The sequence below is a fragment of the Culex pipiens genome, chromosome 3 (assembly GCF_016801865.2).
Source record: "Culex pipiens pallens isolate TS chromosome 3, TS_CPP_V2, whole genome shotgun sequence".
NCBI classification, from domain to species: domain Eukaryota; kingdom Metazoa; phylum Arthropoda; class Insecta; order Diptera; family Culicidae; genus Culex; species Culex pipiens.
The window spans coordinates 15,976,278-15,998,242 of record NC_068939.1 but is presented as its reverse complement, the minus strand read 5'-3'; the positions used below and the strand labels follow the sequence as shown (position 1 = coordinate 15,998,242).

The 21,965-nt window shown below is 34.4% G+C and overlaps 3 protein-coding genes across 3 annotated transcripts; 2 read left to right on the top strand and 1 right to left on the bottom strand.

The window, feature by feature from the left end:
- Nucleotides 1-1,250: 1,250 nt before the first annotated feature.
- LOC120418032 (chymotrypsin inhibitor-like) lies at nt 1,251-1,791 on the top strand. Its single transcript, XM_039580279.2, has one exon. The coding sequence runs from the start codon at nt 1,494-1,496 to the stop codon at nt 1,746-1,748; it is 255 nt and encodes an 84-aa protein (XP_039436213.1). The 5' UTR covers nt 1,251-1,493; the 3' UTR covers nt 1,749-1,791.
- A 210-nt stretch (nt 1,792-2,001) lies between these two features.
- Nucleotides 2,002-9,074, top strand: LOC120418030 (enkurin). The gene is made up of 2 exons (XM_039580277.2): nt 2,002-2,740; nt 8,830-9,074. Exons 1-2 carry the CDS (start codon nt 2,129-2,131, stop codon nt 9,028-9,030), a joined length of 813 nt encoding a protein of 270 aa, XP_039436211.1. The 5' UTR covers nt 2,002-2,128; the 3' UTR covers nt 9,031-9,074.
- A 271-nt stretch (nt 9,075-9,345) lies between these two features.
- Nucleotides 9,346-19,607, bottom strand: LOC120418031 (cleavage and polyadenylation specificity factor subunit 5). The gene is made up of 5 exons (XM_039580278.2): nt 19,261-19,607; nt 18,941-19,205; nt 18,186-18,351; nt 9,698-9,812; nt 9,346-9,630 (listed from the first exon to the last, which is right to left on the bottom strand). Exons 1-5 carry the CDS (start codon nt 19,380-19,382, stop codon nt 9,609-9,611), a joined length of 690 nt encoding a protein of 229 aa, XP_039436212.1. The 5' UTR covers nt 19,383-19,607; the 3' UTR covers nt 9,346-9,608.
- Between the last annotated feature and the right edge of the window lie 2,358 nt (nt 19,608-21,965).

The following is a 21,965-nucleotide window of genomic DNA, read 5'->3' as shown; positions in this document are numbered from 1 at the left end:
AACCGACGCGTTACCCGACAACAAAATGAATTTCAAATTTCCAGTCCAACTTTCGATGTGGTCAAGACTCAAATTGGGGAAACTAGGAATGAAATTTACAAAGGCCTTATCCAAGAAGATTTTCGAGTGCTGAAAAAAAAATTGCCACAAGTTGAACTTATTTTTTTTAGTAGGTGCTGCAAAAGGATGCTGAAAAGTACTTTTTGCAATTCTGTCGTGAAACTACTTACTTTTCCTGTCATTCTTGAACGACGAAATAGCCTACTTTTCTGTACCAAAAATAACAGAATCAAATAGCAACACTTTTCAAAATAAATGCTGAAAAGTTCTACTTTTCAGCACTCAAATGGGTGCTGAAAATTTGAACTTTTCAGCACTTGTTTCAAAAAGTAACACTTTTCAACATTTTTTTGATTTAAACGATTTATTGACAAAATACATGAAAATTTGACTTTAAAAATCACTCAGTTTGTGTTTTTTGGAAAAAAGTTTTTTTCGGCTACTTTTCCTGGGTGCGGGCAGAATGGGCCACCCTAGAAACAAGCCATTTTGTCTAATAAAACGTTGAAGGGAGATAAGAAATGACTTAAGGGACCTTTCTAACATAGTTTCCATGAAGTTAGACCACTTTTATGAAAACAGTCACTTACCAAAACAAACATTTTTGAAAATAGTTTTAATATGTTGAAATAAGATACTATTTTTACAAATTAGCATCAAAACAACTAAAAAATAAACTAATGTTGCATTAAATGTGATTCGTGAACCTACCAGGAGCGACATAATCCATTTAACCAAAATTTCATAACTTTTGATTGTTTTTATAAGGCAGGAAAAGGGTGGTCCATTCTGCCCCCAAGTGGATTTTAATTTAACACTTCCACCACCAAGCCTCTAAATTGATTTGAGGTTCCGTTGTTGTTTGATTACCTGGTAGCATTATAAACATTGAACAAACTTTTTCAAACAATCTAACCTTGGAGAAAGCTTATTTAAAAACCTCGAAATAAACAACATTTGCGTGGTTTTGTCAATAAATTTACATTTTTGCTTATAATTCGAAAAATACAATGAATTCAAACATGGTTTTCGGTGTGGTGATGTTATTTTACGTCAGTTATAAGACCCTTGCCTTACAGTTGGTTTAAATCCATTCTAAAGCCCAAAACCAAGGGTGGCACATTCTGCCCCCCTGCCCCTATATATTATGTTTAATGTTATCGTTTGAGAAGTATGCTTCCTTAACGCTGACTCCTGCGTCATAGAGTGACACCAGATTGGACACGTAGAACTTATAGCCCATTGGTGCTAATCAATCGGCAAAACTGTGCACGGGGAAGTGCATTTTTTATGCATCGACAAAGACTGGCGGCACGTGTGTCCACTCTACCTGTAAGGTATAAATACCAAACTGCACCGCCTTCAAGTTATCAAAAGCAGCTGAGCTTGCAGTTCAAAGACTTGAAGAATTCAACTCAACACTCTCTGTCAACATGAAGGTTACCGTTGCTCTTCTGGTGCTGGCCGTGGCCATCGCCGCCGTCAACTGCGCTCCATCGGAGTGTTGCGGCAAGTACGAGGTCCGTGTCCCGTGCGGATACGACTGCCCCAAGCCGTGCTCCCACGAGAAGCCCTGTGGCAGATCGTGCCACTGCCGGTGCATCGAGGGATACCACCGCAACGACGAGGGTCGCTGCGTCCCGAACTGTCCGTCCTGTCCGAGAAGCCCGTACCCGTCGGTGGAATAAATTTGAACACAATTTTTTAAGTAACATTGAAACTTGCCTAGAAATAAACACTTTTTTAAAGCATCTAAAAAATGGTTGCCCTTGCTCCACATTCTCGCTCCATCCAAGCAGGTCAAGCCTTGGCACATGCGCTGAAAAAGGCAAAACCCGCGCCAAAATATCTATGTGAAGGCCACGTTGTCACGGAGCAGGCCTTCCACGCGGTTGCTACGATCCGCCACTGCACTGCAACGGCCTGCTGTGCGTTGTTTATCGCTGCCAAATAGTCTGACACAAAATCCCTTCAGAAGCAGCTGCCTCAGAAAAGTCCAGAGTTTTCTCGCCCGTCCTCTCGGAAGGAGTTTTCCGGTGTTCCGGTTCCGGACCACAAAAAAAAGAGAATGTCCGTCATCAACATCTACTACCACAACGAGAACATCTACAACGTGGAGAAGAAACCACCGGAACGGCCACCGAAGCCCCCACTCTACCACTCCCGGTTCGAGCACCAGGTCCGCCGTGAGACCAAATCCTGCAAGGATGCCCACCGGACGATGGGCTACGCCAAGGTCCCGCCCCAAAAACCCGACGAATTCCTCAAGAAGAACTGCGGCGTCCGGTACCGCGCGACCAAATCCGCTCCGGTGCGACTCTGCGGTCCCGCCAACCACAAACCGCCCGTTCCAAAAAAGGACGAAGTGGCCAAGGCCACGGCGATCACCCCCAAGTGCGTCGACTTCAAGGTCGAAAACATCCGCAAGGTGGTCAACACGAGCCCGAAGAAGGTTCGGTCCCGGTACGCGGACACCCGCAAGGGCGACTTTCACGATCTGGAAAAGTCCGGCCTGCTGCCGGTGTACAAGTGCCAACCCAAGTACGGCAAGGTGCCGGGCTATCTGGAGCGGCGCAAGAAGGACCTGGAGGCGGCCAGCAAGCGCACGGTCGAGCAGAGCGCCGACGAGAAGGCCCGCTGCGAGGCGATCTCGCAGGAGGAGCGGCTGGAGCTGCTGAAGGTGAGTCAATTTTTATCTGCGCCCAACCGAGTTGGATAAATACTAAGAGTGCTGATTAAATCGAAATTTGCAACGAATTGCTCTTTTTTATTCTGGAAACATTCGTTGAATACGATTCTTGAAATCAAATCAAATTGGGGATCGAACTGACGACCATTGGACGGTTAGTCGAACTGCTGACCAGCGACTCTACCGAAACAGGTTTATAGAATTGAAATTTTGGACCATTGATCTTATAATTTTAGAATTTAAAAACTGTACAATTTCTAAATTGTATAAAAAAGGAATTATTTTTCTACAGTTGAAGAATAATAATTTCTTTTAGATTTTTTGTCATTTGAGGATCATAGAATTTTACAAAATTAGACCTGCACAATTTTTAAATTAGAATATTTTAGAATTATAGAATTTGATTTATGTAAGGATTTTTTGAGTTAATAATTTTAGAATGATACAATCTAAAGCATTGTAAATTTGTCGAATTTTTGCATTTTGAATTTTTGGAATTTTTGACGTATAAAATGTTTAGAATTTTACAATTTAGGAACGTTTTTGAATTTTCATTTTGAAATTCTAAATATGATTTGAAATCAGGATTGTTTTTTTTTCAATTTTAGAATTAAAAATTTAATATTTTTTTAGTCTTATATGAATTATAGAATTTTAATGTTTTTTCAACTTTATAATTGTAGATTTTTTAAGATTACGAATCTAAGAATTTTAGAATAACAGAAATTTAGAATTCAATGAATTTAGAGATATTTCTGTATTTAAAATTTTGTAGCTTTAGAATCTCAAAATTTTGAAATTTTAAAATCACAGAATGTTGGAATTTATGTTTTTTTTTATTTTTAATTTTTGAATATCAGAATTTTTATTCTTTGATCTTTAAATTTGAAATTGGAATTTGGTTTTTGAGTTTTCATTTATATACAATCCTGTTTGTTCAAACTTTGATTTCATAATTTATAACTTTATTATTTTAGAGTTATAAAATTTTAAAATCGTTGAATTTAAATTTTGTGATTTCAAAATTGTAAAATAAAAAATGGAATTTATTTTTTTTACAATTTCAGATTTTTTTAATTTGAGAATTTGAAGAATTTACAAAAATTGGAAATTAAGCATTTTAGAGTTTGAACATTTTTAAGTTGTAGCATGTTTAAGTTTTAGAATTATAGATTTTTAAAATAATAGAATTTTTAAGTTTTGGAATCTCAGAATTAATTTCTGAATTGCACAATTTTGGAGCTATACAATTTTAGAATTATATCTTAGAATCTTAGAATTAGAAAATTTAAAGATTGGTTTTTTGTTGATTTTTTGGTATAAGAATCTTAAAATTTTGAAAATCAATGAAATGAAAGTTTTTTTATGTTTAGAATGTTTGAGCTTTAGAATCTCAAAATTTTGAAATTTCTAAATCTTAGAATATTTGTTTTTTTTTATTTTTCTGAATTTTTTTATATTACAATTTGATTTTTTTTAATCTTTTTGAATTAAACTTTAAATTAAACAATTTACACAATGTTTAGAATTTTCAGAAATTTTAGATTTTTTTCAGAATTTTGGAATTTAAAAAAAAATCAGAGTATTTTGATCTTTTGACTTAAAGTTTTAAAACTTTTACAATTAAAATTTACAGTCATCCCACATATTTGGAACGGTTTCCAGATCGGCCAATGTTCAAAAAATCATAGCAAATCGATAATTCAACTTAATGATTCGCTTTTACCTTCATTTGAAAGCTTTTCTTGCGATCTTTCGAATGCTGTATCGAACATCTGCAAATTTTAACCTTTATATGAAGTTTTTGAAGAATTACTTTGACCCTTGAAATCCAAAAAAAATTTGGAACACTTTTTTCTTACGAATGTAAACAAACTTTGGATCTCTCCAGGAGTACATATTTATTACCAAATAATGATTTCACACATTGATACCAATAAAACTCAAGCTTAGTGATGTTTTATACATGTGTTGATAACTTTTTTTGTGAAAATATCAGTAAAATTCAGGTGTTCCACAATTGTGGGAGGCACAATAACATCCCACAATTATGAAACAGGCCATTTAGAGGCAGTGTTTTGCTGCTCTAGACAAAATAGTCTTGGAATGAAGTTTTAGTTCAAAAAGTACTACTTTTACTAGTGAAATAGCAAGATAATGTCCAAATGAAGGTTCTAAAAATAGTAAGGTCGACAGAAAAGCTACTTTTGGCATGCTACTGACAAATTATCATAAAAGTGTTCCGAATTTGTGAGTGTTCCGAATATGTGGGATGACTGTACTGAATTTTTAGAATCTTCAATTTTTGGAATTTATAGAATTTAAAATTTTGCAGAATTTTAAGATTTTGTAGATTTTTCCAATTTTTTTGAATTTGTTAATAATTTTAATTTCCTTTTTGATTTTTTTTTAATTTTTTGAATTTAAATTTTTTTTAGAATTTTTCAGAATTTGACAATATTTAGAATTAAAAGCATTTCAATATTTTTTTAAAGAAAATAAAAAAATCTTAACAAATTCAAGAATTTAAAAAAAAAATAAGAATTTTTGAAAATAGTATAATTTAGGAATTTAAAACAAATTAATAATTAAAAAACTTTAATAATTTCATTTAATAATAATTAAATCTTTAATAATTAGATTTTTTAGAATTTTTGGGTATTTGGGTAGAAAAATTATCAGAAGAAAATAAAATCAAAGATAAGAAAAATAATAAAACATATGAGCATGAAATTTATTTTTTCAATTTTAAAAATTCTCAAAATTAAAAGAATGCTCAAAATTTCTGAAAAATAAGAATTTTGGGATTATTTTTAGAATTTTCAGAATATTTTTAATTTTTAAGAATTTTTAGAATTTTTAGAGTTTTTAGAATTGTTAGAATTTTCTAATTTGTTAGAACGTTCAGAATTTTTAGAGTTCACAGAATTTTCAGACGTTTAGAATTTCATTTTTTTTATAAATTTTAGATTTGTAAAAAGTTTAAAAATTTCCAAAATAAAAAAAAACAGAATTTTTTTTTCAAATTTTCAGAAATTTAAAAGTATTAGAATTTTAAGAAGTATTCTCCAATTTTTCATTCTTAAAATCTTTAAATAAATTTATTTTTCCTGCAATTTAAAAATTTCGAATATTTTTAAAATGTGTAGAAGTTATTGATTTTTTTTTTATTTTTGGATTTTTTTAAATTTATATTTTTTTTAGAATTTTTAGAATGTTCAGAATTATTAAAATATTCAGAATCAACTGAATTTTGAGAATATTCAGAATTTTCAGAATTTTGAGAATATTCCAACTTTCTGGAATTTCCAAGATTTAAAATTTATGAATTTTATGAATATATGAATATATTTATGAATTTTAGAATTTTCGGATTTTTTTGAATTTACAAAAGTCATAGAATTTTCTGAATTTTTAGATTTTTTAGTTTCAGAATTTAAAAAAAATAGAATTTCCAAAATCATTGAAATTTTTAAAATTTTCAGATTTTTAAATTTTAAGAATTGTTAAAATTTTTAGAAGTTTGGTTTTTTCAGATGTTTCAGAATTTTCTAAAATTTCAAAATTTTCAGAATTTTTCGAAATTTGCAAATTTTCTAATTTAATTGTCAATATAATCAGATTTAAAAATTCTGACTTTTGAAATTCTATAGTTTTGAAATTTTTGAATTCTAATGCAAAATTTTCGGATTTTAGTAGTTTAATTTGAAGAGAATTTGAATGTCAAAAGATATAAGAATTTGATAATAGGAAACTGTTAAAATCTATGGATATGAGAATTTGAAATTATTAGCATTAGCATTTTCAAAATTTCAGAACTGTTAAATCTGATCAAATTCTGAGAGTTATAAAATTGAATCTATAAAAAATTAAAATTATTGCTTTTTTTAAGTTTAGAATTTTAGAATTTTAGTTTTATTTTTCTTATTCTCAAAATGTGCAAATTTTTATTGCGCCTTGCAGCAATTTCTAGAGTTTTGTGTCAATCGTGCTAGGCCTAGATTTTTTCATCACACTGCTTTGCAGGACTGAGAACTGTCAACTTTGCGCACTTTGCACCTCAGTAGAGTGCTGCGGGAAAATTTTCATCACAGTTGGCAAACCGAATTTCCATCACACCATCAAAACAAAACAAGTGTACTACATCGACTTCTGACCACAATCTAGTCATCAAGCTGTGGTGGCCGAGGCAGATAAGTCATTGAGATGGTCTGTTAAAGGTTCCTGGATCGATTCTTGTGGTTGCCACTGTTGGGTTTTTTGGTGGATTATTTTTTTCTAATGAGTTCGAGGGCATAATTCTATCGACCATCTCGAGCTATGTTCAATGAGTCAGTAAACGGTACCATTATTCTCACGGCCCGAGGCCATGAATTGGCTGAAAACCTGGCTAAAAACCAATGGATGGTAGACGAAAGAAGCCTTTTTTTTTATTTTTCAGTAAAACAGTACTAAATACTCTTACACCCAAAACTGGGCAGCGGTTGTCCGAGAGAATAATGGCATCGAGACGAAAGAATAGTGTTACCATTTACGGACACAGAGAATACAGCTCGAGATGGGTGAAAGAATTATCCTCTCGAGGTTCATTTGCAAAAAAAGTTCATCCGTCAAAACAAAAAACCAAAAGTGTCGACTACGGGAATCGAACCGTAGACCTTTGACATACTAACCCATGGTCTTTACTGCCTCGGCCACCACAGCTTGGTGGCTAAGGAGTGGTCAGATGTCGATTTATTGCGTCAATTAACGAATGAACTCATTTGTTATGGTGGTGTGAGTTGATAAAATTATTCTCTCGATTTTGGCTCTGAGCCCTCAATAAATTTTGAGGTAACGATTCTCTCGACTCGGAATTTTGGGTGTAACTACCGTATTTATGGTAGAACCGGGAAGAACATTTTTTTCGAAAGACTTTATTAGACAGGATTACATGTCCTAAATAGCATTGGTAAAAAGGTTGAACAAACTCCAGGGTAGCCAATGATAACAAATCGCCCTCTCCGATGGCGAAACTCCGGACATCTGTCTATCACGAATTGATCCGCATGGGTAGCTTGAATCCCGGGCAGCTGCTTCTGCTCCGCCGTCTGTCACCTTCCCATCCCCTTCCCCAGGGCCATAGAGGACGATAATTACTGGCCTTCAGCGCCGGATCAGCCGGATGTTGTACCGATCCAACAAGTAGTGAAGACGTTCGCTGGTTATCCACCATCCGCCCAGCAAAAATACAAAGATTCGCCGTAAGTCAAGATCCCTGCGCAACACCGCAGCATCCCGGTACCGAAGACCACGATTTCACAGTCGAAACAAGTCGTAGTCCCTCCACTTAGCCGGTCCAAACACTTTTTCTGAGCTGGACGAGCTTTCTGAACTTCCAAAAATAAACAAATAAATAAACAGCCTGCCATAGCAACGGATATCATCGTCATCACTGTGATGAAAAAATACTGTGATGAAAATAATTGCGCAAGACTCTAGTAAAGTGCAAAATGCGCAATAAAAAAAAAAATCTTTTTTTTAGAATTTTCCGGATTTTTAAAATTTTCAGAATATTATTTTTTTTATAAATTTCAAATTTTTCAGAATTTTTAAAATTCATAGAATTTTCCGAATTTTTGAATTTTTAGAATTGTTAGAATTTTTAAAAGTTTCTGATTTTTTTAAATAGTTTTTTTTTTAATTTTCAGATTGGTTTTTTTAATTTTTAGATTTGTTTGAATTTTTAGGAGCTATTTTCGGATGTTTCAAAATTTTCAAAAATTTCCAAATTTTTAAAATTTAATTGTCAAATTGATCAGATTTCAAAATTTGGAAATTTAAAATTCTATGGTTTTGAAATTTTTAAATTCTAATGCAAAATTTTCGGTTTTTAGTAGTTTAATTTGAACAGAATTCGAATGTCTAAAAATATAAGAATTTGAAATTATTAAAATTCGAAAATTTACCATTAGTATTTTCAAAATTTCAGAACTGTTGAATCTGATCAAATTCTGAGAGTTATAAAATTTAATGTATAAAAATTCATAAACAACTTATTTCCAAATGAGCTCGATAACAAAACATCTCTTTCCCAACAGGGCCTGAAGAAAAACTGGGAAAATCTGCAGCGCGAGTACCAGAGCCTGCCGCTGCTGATCGACACCGTGCCGAAGATGATCCGCAAAGCCAAGCTGGAAAAGGGCCTCAAGGAGCTGGAGAAGGACATCCTGACGATCGAGAACAACCCGTACATTTACGTGTTTGACGACGAACAGCAGCAGCAGCAGCAGAATAAGTAGGATTTAGTGCGTGTGCGGATTTGGTAGCACTGGTTTCATATATATTTTTGAAAAACACAAGTCTATTTATAACAATATTATAAAACTCTATCGATACATGTAGATTTTAACGCAAAGATTGTCTCCAAACACTCTAGTCAAACGAACCTTTGTGTGTGCCCGCGTGTTTTCCACTTTATGATATGAATAATTAGAGATTTTACCCCGTGAATTGTGCAATAATAAACTTGACAAAATCTTCCGTAAAAAGCTATTGTTTGATTTTTGAAGGGAAATTTCTCATTATCGTCTAATAAAGGACTTAGAATCGTATTCTCTTTTTACAATTGGGTTTGACTTTTTTTTGTTTAATTCGTGATCTCTCTCTCTCTCTCATAATTCTACGCGTCTAAATGAAGTTTGTTTTAATCAGCGTTAGTTCTTGCTAAGTGTGTGAGTGAAAAATTGTTGGTTGGGTTGTTTGTTGTTCATGGACATTAAAAAGGAAGCAACTTCTTCAGCGACTGGGCCTACCTTTTTTCCGGAGGAGCCCGGCGAATGTGGTCGTCACTTTTTCGTCACTCTTCACCGGTCGAGCCTTACATGTAGATGAAGTTGAATCTGCAATGGAGCGAAACAAATGTTAGTTAAATGAAGGACAATTGAGATGGGGGAGGGTCAAACTTACCGGCACAGGGCCTGCGGCAGGGACGAAATGATCGGTCCGTACCCTTGCGAATTGTCGTACAGCTCAAACAGCGGGGCGGCCACTAGCTTGTAGTTTTTCGGTACGGCAAAAAGAGCTGTGATTTTATTGTTTTTTTTTTTTTTGGGAAGATAGGAAAAAAATGTTGTTAGAACAAGGACTGGACATTTTGTTCTACTTTCAAACATGGAGACAGGATCGAAAGGCGTTTCTCATGATTTTTTTTTTATATTAATATATTTGCCTAACAGTGTGTACATTGGTATGAAAAATATATGCTTTCAGAAAGAGTTATACAATCACAGTGTAATTACAATATGTTTGTTGAATACATAATTGACAATAACTTTTATTAAAAAAGGAACAACATTCGTCCTTTTAAAATATAACATTATGAGGATAACAGCTCTGAACAATACATTTTGGAAGATATTCACAATAACAAACTGCGTGAATATTACAATTAAAAACAATTGGTTGAAACTAACCTACAAAAAACTAGAAGTAGAATGCCCTGAAACTGCCTTATTCGAATGTAAACTACATTTTTAAGGATACAACAGTAAACTGACGGTTAAAGCAGAGTTTTACATCACAATAGCATTCTAATCAATTTGCTTCTTTGCTGTAACAATTAGTTGAATTTCCATTATAGCAACCCTGATTGGGTTTACAGCAAACAATAGAGTATTTAAATAGCATTATTTCTTATCTATTGTAATACCCCATTTGCACGGGCTCCGGTTTGATAACGTAAACAACAATGACAGCTGAGGTTTTAAAACTGGTTATAACCGGAGGTTGTAAGGAGCCCGCGCGAATGGGGCATAATCAAATAAACCAGATATTTAAAATTAAGAGGCAGTATTTGTAGATTCTGCTTGGTTTGTTCTAGAGGTCGTATCGAGGTGCTCCGATTTGGATGAAACTTTCAGCGTTTGTTTGTCTATACATGAGATGAACTCATGCCAAATATGAGCCCTCTACGACAAAGGGAAGTGGGGTAAAACGGGCATTGAAGTTTGAGGTCCAAAACACATGAAAAATCTTAAAATTGCTCGCATTTCCGTAAAACTTCATCAATTCCAACTCTCTTAGATGCATTCGAAAGGTCTTTTGAAGCCCTTCAAAATGTGCTATAGACATCCAGGATTGGTTTGACTTTTTCTCATAGCTTTTGCAAATTACTGTTAAAAATTGATTTTTTTAAAACCTTAATAACTTTTGGCAACAGCCTCCAACACCCATACTCCCATAGGTCAAAAGTTAGGAAATTTCATGGACTATAAGCCTACGGTATTAACTTTTTGGCCAATCGCAGTTTTTCTCATAGTTTTTCGATTTTTCTAGAACAAACATTTGACAACGTTAGTTTTTGCTCTGTAGGCCTCCATAGCGGCACTTTTTGGTCTCAATTTTGACATATTCGGAATCCTCAGAAAATTTTACATTAGATTGATGTGTTGGAATTTTGAATTTGATTGGAAAAAATGCCATTTAGAATTAATTAAAATATTATTTAGAATTTTGTCGGATTAGGGGTAAACAAGTTTTCGCCTACTTGATACAGCATTTGACGTATTGATCATAGGGTAAATAAGATCTATTTATTTTTTCAAAAATGTTTTATTTAATTATTTTTTAAATCAAAATTACAACTTCAATACTTCTAACTTACGTGAAATTGACCGAGGATTCCGAATATGACAAAATTGAGAGCAAAAAGTGCCGTCTTCTTGGCATACAGGGCAAAAACCAACGTTGTAAAATATTTGTTCTAGAAAAATCGAAAACCTATGAGAAAAACTGCGATTGGCCAAAAAGTTAATACCGTAGGCTTATAGTCCATGAAATTCTCTAACTTTTGACCTATGGGAGTATGGGTGTTTGAGGCTGTTGCCAAAAGTTATTAAGGTTTTAAAAAAATCAATTTTTAACAGTAATTTGGAAAAGCTATGAGAAAAAGTCAAACCAAACCTGGATGTCTATAGCACATTTTGAAGGTCTTCAAAAGACCTTTCGAATGCATCTAAGAGAGTTGGAATTGATGAAGTTTTACGGAAATGCGAGCAATTTTAAGATTTTTCATGTGTTTTGGACCTCAAACTTCAATGCCCGTTTTACCCTACTTCCCTTTGTCGTAGAGGGCTCATATTTGGCATGAGTTCATCTCATGTATAGACAAACAAACGCTGAAAGTTTCATCCAAATCGGAGCACCTCGATACGACCTGTTTCACATCGGTGAAAAACTCGCTCTTAATCCAAATTCTAGAATAAGTTCTAGCATCGTAAACCGTTGAGACATAGATAAAATCAGTAAATTCTTTAAATAGTAGTGAATCTGTAAAGCTTACATCACAAAGAGATATTTTTCATAAATAAAATTGCCATCAAAACCAATTTGAATATAAAAAAATCACCCTTTCAAAAATATCGCTTCGGGTCCATCCATAAACCACGTGAACATTTTTTTTTTAATCTCAAGCACCACCCTTCCTCCCTCGTGGACAATTTCCATACAAAACAAATCGTTTTTGTATGGAGCGAGGACAATCACTGACACTCCTCATCCCCCAAAGGTGTCTAAAAAAATTAAAATCTTTTCAAATTCTGTTTCAATACCACTTAAAATTAAACTTATTATGCTGCCGTTCTACGCATAATTATCCCATGTTCAAAAAGGGCAACTGAGCAAAACGCGATTGAAATTTTTCAATCGATTTCTGTGTTTCTACGCATAATTGTCCCGAGGTTCCCTATTCGCCTTATATGACCCTAATCACCCCGGTTAACATGTTATCACCCTTATTTGTAATCCTCTTGCAGTTAAACAGGTAAACAAGATAAAATGCTTCGTAAAACTCATGATTTCGTGATAGAAAATACTTGGTGGGACAATTATGCGTAGAAGTTCAACGATTCATTGAAAAATGACAATTCAATGTTTTAATTTATTAACTTCTAATAAATTTAATGCAAATTTAAGGTTAAGTAAATTAACCAAAATTTACTAACAGAACTATTTTCTGAAAATGCCTTCAAAACTAAATTTTTTTTTTTTATATCTGTTTCAATTACGTATACAACTTTTTCGTTTTTTCACTTTGAGAGTATTTAAATAATCCTAATTATCAATGTTTTCAAAATAATAGTTAACTAACTTTTAAAACATTAAAAAATATGTAGAGTCGGAGTCGGAGTCGGAGCCAACCATTTGTTGAAAGCTGGAGTCGGAGCCGGAGTCGGAGTCGGCTAATCTCAGAAAGCCGGAGTCGGAGTTGGAGTCGGAGTCGGCTAATCTCAGAAAGCCGGAGTCGGAGCTGGAGTCGGAGTCGTTTGAAATTTGACCCGACTCCGCAGCCCTGAATAGCAACATTCCCCCTTAACATGTTTAACAAATCAACTTTATTACTCATTTCTTTTGATAGGGCTCGCAGACCTCCAATATTTCTGGCTCATCGGCAAAGGTCTGATAAAAAACCTATTCAACGATAGTCCGCATGGAAGATTCAGACAATATTTCTATCACAATATCTGAAATCCGACCTCCAAAAAGTGTATAAATAACACTTAAGTGCCAATAACTTTTGATATGATTGTCATCTAAGCTCATTAGAAAGGTCTTTTTAATACCTTTCTTAAAATGTATAACATGATAGGTTTTCTTGCAAAAATCACCCTTTTTACAATCTTCCGGACATACGCCAAAATCATTTTTTTAGCATAACTTTTGAAGTACTTAACTAAACTTGCTGATTTTAAATAGAGACCTATGGGACCCCAAGACAGATCGAATGAGACTAATACGGTCAAAATCCGTGCATCCAGTCCGGAGATAATCGAGTGACAATTTTTTTTGTCCACCCACCTACACACATCCACACAGACATTTGCTCAGAACATGATTCTGAGTCGATATGTATAAGTGAAGGTGGGTCTACGAGGTCAAATTAATAAGTTCATTTTTCGAGTGTTTTTATAGCCTTTTCTCAGTAGGGTGAGGAAGGCAAAAATAAAAAAAATCGGCATTTTTTCGTGTACCTTTTTTTCAGATTAGCAAAGAGTTTTTTTTCGTCGTTTATTCAAACTTGGTTTATTCAAGATTGAATTTATTGGTGCCTTATAATATTATTTTATTCTTAAAAACAGCGATTTTCTGAAACATTGTAGTTTTTTTTAAACCCGTAAAATTTCAACGAAACTTGATGGTCCGTGAAACTGGAAGTTTTCAGCTTGCAAAATCATCAAGCTTATTTGCTTTATTTAGAATTAAATGTACAAAGATCTTTCCGGTTGTTTAACATAAGATTTATTAGGTTATTTAAGCATTTTTCACGTTCCGTGAAATAACCGCGAAATTTTGTGTATTCAAATAGTGGACCCCGTGAAAATTGCATTATTTTTTTAGCTTGAAAATTCACTAATCCTAGTCATAAGGAAGGCCCCAACAAAGTTTAAGCCAAATCAAGAAATACAAATAAAATTTATTTCCGGTTTTAGTGGAGAATTGCTCTAATAAATTTAGTGAAACTGTTGTTCTTAATTATTATTATTGAAAACAAAACTTTCCCAAAATTTGCAATGTCTGAAATCGTATTTTTGCTAAAAAAAAATCTGAAATTTATAAATTTTAAAATACAAAACAAAAATTAAAAAAAAATAAAATAACTTAGAAAACTTTTTGACCTAATATTTACAGTCCAGACTCGATTATCCGAAGGCCTCGGAAAAATTTCACTTCGGATAATCGAATCACAAAAAAAAAAATTTTCGCTGTCTAATTTTTGAGCATAGGTATGACCCCTAAACTACGCTAAAATTATTTAGAACTTTTAAATCCAAGATAGCGGCCAAAATGGTGGTGATGCAATATTGAAAAAAAATGCATTTAATTTATTAAAAGTCAATCAACAACTCAAATTTGACTAAAATGGGGAAAATGAAAAACATTTTTTCATATTTTTTTGTTCGTGATTCGATTATCCGAAGTCCCAAACAAACCTTCGGATAATCGAACATCGGATAATCGAAATTTCGGATAACCGAGTCTGGACTGTATATGACTGCAAAAATGTTTAGCATGAAAAAAAATTCTAAACTTAATAATATAAGATCTTAAGATTTTAAGAGATCAAAAATTTAAGATTTTAAAAATTTACAGTTTAACAATTTAGGAATTTAAGAATTTAAAAATTAAAGAATTTGAAATTAGAGCATTTAAAAAAATGTGAATTTATGAACTTGAGTATTTAAGAATTTAGGAATTTATTAATTTAAGAATATAAAATTCAAGAGCGAAGAATTTAAAAATTAAAGGATTTGTAATTTGAATTCCAGAATTTTAAAAAGAGACCATCCATAAACCACGTGGACACTTTAGGGCAGGGGGGGGGGGGTGGTTATGGCGATTGTTCACGATCCATACAAAAAAGTTTTTTTTTGTATGGACAATTGTCCACAAGGGGGGTGAAATTTCCAAAAAAATGTCCACGTGGTTTGGGGATGGTCCCAAAGTAAGATTTTCAGAAATCGTGGCCCTTGGGCGGGACCGTGGTGTAGGGGTAAGCGTGATTGCCTCTCACCCAGTCGGCCTGGGTTCGATCCCAGACGGTCCCGGTGGCATTTTTCGAGACGAGATTTGTCTGATCACGCCTTCCGTCGGATGGGGAAGTAAATGTTGGCCCCGGACTAACCTAAAAAGGTTAGGTCGTTAGCTCACTCCAGGTGTAGGAGTCGTCTCCCTGGGTCCTGCCTCGGTGGAGTCGCTGGTAGGCAGTTGGACTAATAATCCAAAGGTCGTCAGTTCGAATCCCGGGGTGGATGGAAGCTAAGGTGTAAAAAGAGGTTTGCCATTGCCTCAACAATCAAGCCTTCGGACACTTAGTTTCGAGTAGGAATCTCGTAATCGAGAACGCCAAGGCAATGCGAACGAAGTTGACTTTATAGCTGTCGGCCACCATTGCTAGTACCAACCACTAGTGTCTTCCTTTTATCTACAAGGACTTCGCCGCCCTGGGCTCCTAAGTGTATGAAAGTATGGCACGGAGCGACGGCGCCGAATACCTATATTTACACAAAGAATTTTAGAGCGCCCGCCGCGGGATTCGAACCGGCGACCTCTGGATTGTGAGTCCAGTGCGCGGTCCGATTGATCCACACGGGCGGGGGACGAGGCAATGCTGTAGAGCGAATAATTTGATTTTTGATTTGATCGTGGCCCTTCATGACACAACCTGACTTGACTGTCGTTCCAAGGGGACCATAGTTGATCCATCGAAAAAAAAATTGTCTTGTAAATTTGTCGAAAAGTGATCAGAAACTGTTTTTAGTCATGTTTTCTACCATTGAGCAGTTCTCTACGCAATCGGTCTTTTTTCTTAATTTTTTTTTTTTTTGTATTTTTTAATCCGACTGAAACTTTTTTGGTGCCTTCGGTATGCCCAAAGAACCCATTTTGCATCATCAGTTTGTCCATATAATTTTCCATACAAATTTGGCAGCTGTCCATACAAAAATGATGTATGAAAATTCAAAAATCTGTATCTTTTGAAGGAATTTTTTGATCGATTTGTTGTCTTGGGCAAAGTTGTAGGTTAGATATGGACTACACTGAAAAAAATGATACACGGTAAAAAAAATTTGATGATTTTTTATTTAACTTTTTGTCAATTAATTTCAATTTTAATTTAATTTTTTTTATTTTTTTATTTGTTTTAGAGGACATCAAATGCCAACTTTTCAGAAATTTCCAGGTTGTGCAAAAAATCTTTGAGCGAGTTATGAATTTTTGAATCAATACTGATTTTTTCAAAAATCGAAAAATTGGTCGCAAAAATTTTTTAACTTCATTTTACGATGTAAAATCAAATTTGCAATCAAAAAGTACTTTAGTGAAATTTTGTTTGTGTTTTCAAGTTAAATCCATTTTTAGGTGACTTTTTTTTAAATAGTCGCAGTTTTACATTTTTTTAAATTAGTGCACATGTTTGCCCACTTTTGAAAAAAATATTTTTGAAAAGCTGAGAAAATTTTCTATATTTTGCACTTTTGAACTTTGTCGATACGACCCTTAGTTGCTGAGATATTGCCAAGCAAAGGTTTAAAAACAGGAAAATTGATGTTTTCTAAGTCCCACCCAAACAACACACCATTTTCTAATGTCGATATCTCAGCAACTAATGGTCCGATTTTCAATGTTAAAATATAAAACATTCCGATCTTTTCGAAAAAAAAATATTTTCAATTTTTTTAAACCAAGACTAACATTTTAAAAGGGCGTAATATTGAATGAAGATTTTTTGCACAACCTGGAAATTTCTGAAAAGTTGGCATTTGATGTCCTCTAAAACATATCAAAAACTGAAAAAAATAAAAAATAGTGTTTTTTTTGCAAATCAAGTTTTAGTGACAAAAAGTTAAATAAAAAATCACCAAAAATGTTTTTAGAGTGTATCATTTTTTTCAGTGCAGTCCATATCCGATAAAATCCGATCCGATAAAAAAATTCCTTTAAAAGATACAGATTTTTGAAATTTTCATACATCATGTTTGTATGACCAGCTGCCAAATTTGTATGGAAAATTATGTGGACAAACTGATGATGCAAAATGGCTTCTTAGGGCATACCGAAGGCACCAAAAAAGTTTCAGTCGGATTAAAAAATACAAAAAAATCGAATGACCGAAATCTGAGAGAACTGCTCCATTGTAGGAACATAAAAATATACATACGGCTTTTTAGGACCCTATTGCAGAATTGTATTAGTACGGGAATAGATATGATAAGTTGATGAAAATTTAGCGCCGGTTTGAAAAACTTATTTTTCAATAAAACCTTTTTTTTGCCTTTTTATACATATATTTTCAAAGCTGATTTTTTACAGTTCACATTGGTTGCGTAAAAACGGAAACGAAAAAGGGGACATATTTACAATTCGACGCCAACATCACGAGGTTCATGTAGTATTTTATTTGACGGGTTGACAGGGCTATATGAACAGGCACTGGTTTTGCCAGATATTTTGTTTATGTTACGTTATTTAAAACCATTATTAAACAGACTTTACTGAAAGAAACTCTTGCTCATTTTTGGTGGAAAGGTAGCTTATTAGGAGTACTTTCAGAATATGCAATAATCCAGAAAGTGTCAAAATGTACATGATGCCCTGTTGAAATGTTGCCGTCGAATTGCTAGTTTGTTTTTGTAACTCTAAAATAACTTCCTAATTTGTAGAACGGTTTCTTCTCGTCAATGTACATAATTAAAACAGAGGATAGCTTTTACAACAACAATCATGAGAGCAACAATTGACGGAAGAACAATTCGGTCTAGCCTAAACGTCTCTGCCTGTCGGATTGGGAGTGGAACTCGCTTCTTCAATAAGTTCAATCATTCAGAGTGGATAAAAAGAGTTTCGATTTTAAAACTAATAAAATATATATAGAAAAGTATATCAACGCAAACATTACCCTTCTCGTGCAGCTGCACCAGAAACAGCCGCTTGTGCTCCTTCGGTTTGGTGATGTGGGGCGGAATGTACGGATACTGCGGCGGCTCAAAGTTCGGGCGCCACCAGTTGCCGATCGTGTCCTCCACTATCCAGTCCTGCTTGACGCCGTCCTGCCGGCCGAGGGTCTAACGGTGTCGGCCCGTTACAAATTTGTTTGATTTTAGACGGCGATTGACGATGACGATTACACAATTTTGTTGTTAGAAAGAGATTTGTTTTTGGTTTGTTTGTTTTGTGTGTGTTTTTGTTTAGTTACAACAGTTATTTTGTGGGTGTTTTGTTTGTAATTGTGCAAGAGAACAATAGGATAAAGTAGAAAATAAAAACATTAACAATTTAGTGTTACAATTTGTGGCTCACAACTCAATGGGTAGATTCAGTTAGACTCAGTATTTGTTACAAAATTACAATTTGAACGTTTCTGGAGTTTGCTCAATCTAACTGAATCATTTTTACAATCATTTTTTGTACAGAGTTTAGAGAGCTTTGCCAGTGTTTTGTTACAAACGTTTCTTCAAGAAGCTTAGCTTACAGTACAATCTTCCGCGCAATCTTATCTCTGCAACGTGATGTTTCAAAGTCAGTTCGCGCTGCCTTACACAATACTATTCGTTTACAATCTTCTCTTAAAAACGAACTTGGCTACAGTTTTACCAAAAACACTCAAAAACCAGCAATCCCACCTCAAAAAAAAACAAGGCCGCCCCCACTTACCTCCGTGAGCAGCCGCTTCAGTCCCTCGACCTCGTCCTCGCCGGCACTCAGCTCGCCGCCGGGCAGCTTGAAGAAGGTCGTCCCGAGCTGCAGCAGCAAAACGTGCGGCAGGCCGTGCTCGTGCACCAGCAGCACGCCCTCCACCGAGCGGCGCATCCCGATCTTGTCGAACTCGTCGCGCATCCGCTGGAACCGGGCCGGCACCGACGGGTCCTTCTCGAACAGCGGTTCCTTCGTGCCGAATGTGTAGTTTGTGAGCGGGTAGCTGCGAGAATTAACCTTTTTATTTACCTGAAGCAGTCGAAAAGCAAAACACTTACAGATTGATGGCCCGGTTCAGGGTGGTCTGGTTCGCGGTCAGCTTGGTCACGTCGTGGTTCACCGTGCCCTGGCTCGTTCTCCGGGGCCAGCCGGAGCCGGTTTTTACGGACTGCGCTGCCATCTTTGATTTTGTTTGTTGTCGGGACGACCTCTCTAGTTCGCCTCAAATAACGAGCGAAATAAGCTCTTTCAGCACCGATCACTAACTTTTGCACTTGCAGGGAGGAAAGGGCTGTTTGAATTTAACTAACTTTGAGTGTAAATTTGAAGATTTTCCCGTAAAAACTGTAAAATAGCGCACTCAAACACCAAGCGGCTTCGTTTTTGTTTTATTGCACTCGCGCTTGCAAATATTTGACAGCGAATTTGACAGTTTGATACCGTTGCGGTGTGTCGGTAAAGCAGACCCGGGGATCCCTGCGGCTGAAGATGCTTGAAGTTTGTGCGGGCATCTTAAAAATAACAATAGGCCCCCAAAACCAAAGCTAAAAACTCGATTCGCCACCTACATTCGAGTAGGAGAACTATGGTGCAAGGTTACGTTTACGTTTTTGCGTGATAAGTGCAAAGGGAAGTGAAAACAATTTTAAGGTTTTTTAAAAGAAAATTGATCTTTTCGAATATAATAAAGTTAACAGGAGGTAAGAAATTAAAAGTTCTATCGATTGACTTTTTGATTTTTTTGCTAAGTTGCCATTTTCATTGAAAATTCTGAGATCCGGATTGAAAACTCGAGAATGAGGTTAGATTGCTAATTTTGAAAATCATTCCAATTACCATTTTTCAAGCAGAGCTTTGCTTCTATGGTAGAAGTGACTTTAAAAACTATTTGTCCGCTTGAATAATCTACATTCTCAATTGATTAGTTAGGTTTTGGTTGATTAAAACATTCCCTTATTTTGAATCAGATAATGAACAGGTTAAATCGGCCATCACAAAAATATTTGTGTTTATATCAATTAAGCTACTTATTTCTTACCTGAAAATGGTATAATTGGGTACTAAAGCCCTTTGTCAATTTTTATGTACAACGGTAAAAAACACGATTAAAAACCATTTCTGATCACTTTTTTTCATTTTAATGCAAAAAATTTTTATGACAAGACAACATTTTTTCGATGGATCAACTATGGTTCCCTTGGAACGAGCTGTCAAGTAGGAGCTTTTCTGTCAAGAAGGACCGCGAGGTTAATTTTTCAAAATTGATTTAAAAATCCATTTTAAACTCTTTGTGGTCGTACAAAGGGTCATTGTACTCAGAAAAATAAGCTTTATCGCTGCAAACAATAATATCAGCAATCTAAGCTCCATTTTAGGACCCAATTGGCTAATAATGTCGATTTTATGATCAAATAAAACAATTTCAAATTTCAAACCAATTTACTCGCTGTAGGTTTTAATGAAAACATCATTCCAAGTTTCAGCGCCCTCTAGTGGGGGGTAATTTTGACGTTTGATTGCCTATATTTGTTACATCAAACTCCTCTCTAAATAGGGTTCTAAACGTTGAATCCAATTTTATATAATTCAGGAATTTGGGTGTTAATTTTCAGCTGAACAGTACTAGTACTAGTCCACTTTCGGTTTCACTTTCACATTTTCAAATCAGGCCAATTCAGTTCAATTTCTATAGATTTATTTTTAAAAGGTTCAATTAACACATTTTTTCGGTGTTTCAAATTGGTTTCAAAAAGAAATAGGGTACGTGGCGAGGTACGTGGTCTATTAGAGGACCCCTTTCCTCAAGTGGACCCTCTGAAGGGGTTTTGATGAAAAAATCAAAAAAATCCCAATTTCAAGCGTGTTGTTGTCTACATTTTTTTTTATTTGGCATTTTTAGCATCATTTAAAATAATGTTGGCTGACATTGAATTGTCCTTTTCACAAAAATAAGTGTTTTGACAAGTGTTCGACATCTGAAATCAGCCACGGCCACTAGCATTTTCCATTTTATGATTGAATTAACTATTTAATCATTTTTTGCCTGGTTATTTAACTTCAGCACGTCGAAATAATGTAAGTTTAAGGAACTTTACAAGGAACTTTACTAATATAAATCGAAGAAATGGTCATTTTCGAGCAAAAATATAAGGACGAAAAAATCCAAACTTTTCCAAAAGTGGACCCTTGTTAATTTAACCCTTTAAAAATGAAGATTTTCAATTATTTGTATAAATATAGCTGTTTTCATGTTAAAAGTACCAAAAATGCTGAAGCCGTAAGAATTTATAATTAATCAAAACTATAGTCAATTGTACTTAACTGAAGCATCATAATTGCAGTTTGAAATGATAAATCATAATAACAAATCAAAAACAAAACATTTTTCAAATAAACATGCGTGGTTTTACCAGCAACTTTAAACAAATCTATTGTTTAGTTTCGGTCAACCATTTAGGAAATTTGCATCAAATTAACTTTTTTTTAATTATTTTTATGTTTTCAGGGGTTTTTGAAACGTTTTCTCTGATTTTTTTTCGGAAATAAATGTGTTTAAATTTCTGTTAGGTTTTTTTGTTGCTTAAAGCCAAATTTGTTGACAAAACATATGTGCTTATGATGAAAAGTGAGCCAAATCCGTCTTTTATTCATTATATCCAGCATTAGACCTATTGTATTAAAATTGTTCATTATTACCATAAAGGTTTACAACGATTTTGTTCTATAAATGCAGGATAGTATCAAAAACTTTCCAACTTTTAAA

Bases quoted from the DNA above. Each gene is read 5' to 3' on its own strand.
- LOC120418032 (XM_039580279.2), top strand. From the start codon at position 1,494: ATGAAGGTTACCGTTGCTCTTCTGGTGCTGGCCGTGGCCATCGCCGCC.
- LOC120418030 (XM_039580277.2), top strand. From the start codon at position 2,129: ATGTCCGTCATCAACATCTACTACCACAACGAGAACATCTACAACGTG. The intron at 2,741-8,829 runs GTGAGTCAATTT...CTTTCCCAACAG, and splicing joins AGCGGCTGGAGCTGCTGAAG to GGCCTGAAGAAAAACTGGGA.
- LOC120418031 (XM_039580278.2), bottom strand. From the start codon at position 19,382: ATGGCAGCGCAGTCCGTAAAAACCGGCTCCGGCTGGCCCCGGAGAACG. The intron at 18,352-18,940 runs GTAAGTGGGGGC...CGACACCGTTAG, and splicing joins TGAAGCGGCTGCTCACGGAG to ACCCTCGGCCGGCAGGACGG. The intron at 9,631-9,697 runs GTAAGTTTGACC...GCTCCATTGCAG, and splicing joins CTGCCGCAGGCCCTGTGCCG to ATTCAACTTCATCTACATGT.